At 38.3% G+C, this 1,709-nt stretch overlaps 1 protein-coding gene across 1 annotated transcript in view; it reads right to left on the reverse strand.

Moving 5' to 3' along the window:
* LOC119575084 (methionine synthase reductase-like) overlaps nt 1–155 on the reverse strand; it is an 8,922-nt gene extending 8,767 nt beyond the window's left edge. Inside the window, exon 1 of the mRNA XM_037922476.1 lies at nt 1–155. This exon is cut by the window's left edge and continues 50 nt beyond it. Coding sequence (XP_037778404.1) covers nt 1–152 — 152 coding nt within the window. The 5' untranslated portion in view covers nt 153–155.
* Between the last annotated feature and the right edge of the window lie 1,554 nt (nt 156–1,709).

Raw genomic sequence — 1,709 nt, forward strand, 5'->3', positions numbered from 1 at the left:
GTCTTGCCAAGCTCACTACAACATCTCAGTTCACAGATCAGGCCTTTGGATTCACACTGCTCGGCCAAGTCTTCTGCTATGGCTTTCGCGTTCCCTTTCTGTGACGCGTAAAGGAGGAGAAACCCATTGTGTGTCGTTCCAATTTCCTTCATTTCTTCTATCGGACTGAGAACATTTATTTACAGATTTGGGTATTTATGTGACTGCTGACTGTAAGATTGCCAACTACTAAATTCTTATCTAATTATTACGAAGGTAAAACTACTCTGGACTCGAACCGTTTCAGAAATATTTATGTGTTGAAAATAACAGATAATACAATCCACATAATTTCTATTTTGTCCGATATTTAAATATTAACTAATTGAATGAGCAGCGAGTATGAAGCGAAAACAGCTGTTGCAGTTGTGCCAAATTTCAAGCATTAGATATGATAACAATGAATTATCCCAATTTTAGTGCATTACTATATTCAAAATTTATTTTTAAAATAATTCTATAAATTTTAAAAGTATATTTTTTCCTTGTAGAGCTTTTAGCATCAGTTTCTTTATGAGAATACTAGAGCATTTGGCACTTGTAAATCTCGTTTTAAAGGCTTCTTATACTCCTTTATTTACCAGTGATTGAAATGTTTACCCTAATCATTTTTGAATACTGATATTGAATATAATGAAGATGATAAGCTTCATCAGTATGTTTTTTTGAAACTTTGAAATATTATGAAATGTGTAAAACACAAGATAAAGTGTGCATAATTGCATCAAATATCTGGAATAAATCTATTTTATAGTTAATTAATGATTTACCAAAACATACTAATAATGCATTATAGCATATATTTATAACTGAAATTGCAGCCAAAAAAATAAAATCTAAAGGTTCCGAACACGACCAGAATGATATAAAAATCTGCGCTTTAGCTAGAAGATTGTCCATTACGTAATGTAATCATTACGTCCAAAATTCCTATATATATCATATAAACAAATTTTATTACTATCTAAATATATTTGCAGCATAAGGAATTAATAAGATAAGAAAATAAAAAGACAAATGTAAATATCGGTAAGAGCATTTCATACTCCTGAAAAATGTTGGGGTCTCTAACAGTGCAAGGAGTGTGGTGAGCCTGTGCGCGGTTTAAAAGCAACAAATGGATTGATGTGATGTGGACAGAGGATATTTAAGTAGTTTTAAGTGAGTAAATACGGCTATCTGGCATGTTTTCGTCGGTCCAGGCTGTGTTTCTCATTGATGTGAACAGTTTCGTGGGCCTATCGAGCACCGAGAGTGAATTAGAGCGAAATGTGGCCCGATTGAAGCTGGGTTGCCTCAAGGTGTTGACGGAATTTGGCGCGCGAACCGAGAAGGGCTGCGAGGAGGTGCGCTGGGCCTGTAAGTATTACGACTCCCTCTCCTTCAGGCCGGACACCACCAGGAAGAGCTTTGTGGACTTCAATAAGAGCTCTTTCGATGAGTTTGAAAATGACGTCACGGATAGGTTTTGCAAGGCCTTTGACAGCAAACAGGCGCCGGGCGACCAGCCCCTGGCAGGAGAGCCTGGCAAGCCCATTGTTACATCCTGAAGAAGGCTCTGCAGGAGGTTCTCCTCGACTACAACTGGGACAGGCCGGACATCAGCTCGCCCGTGAAGACGAACAGGCGGAGGACGAAGGTGGGGCAGAGCAAACTCCTGTCCTCGGATA

The sequence above is a fragment of the Penaeus monodon genome, chromosome 7, assembly GCF_015228065.2.
Source record: "Penaeus monodon isolate SGIC_2016 chromosome 7, NSTDA_Pmon_1, whole genome shotgun sequence".
In the NCBI taxonomy this organism is placed as follows: domain Eukaryota; kingdom Metazoa; phylum Arthropoda; class Malacostraca; order Decapoda; family Penaeidae; genus Penaeus; species Penaeus monodon.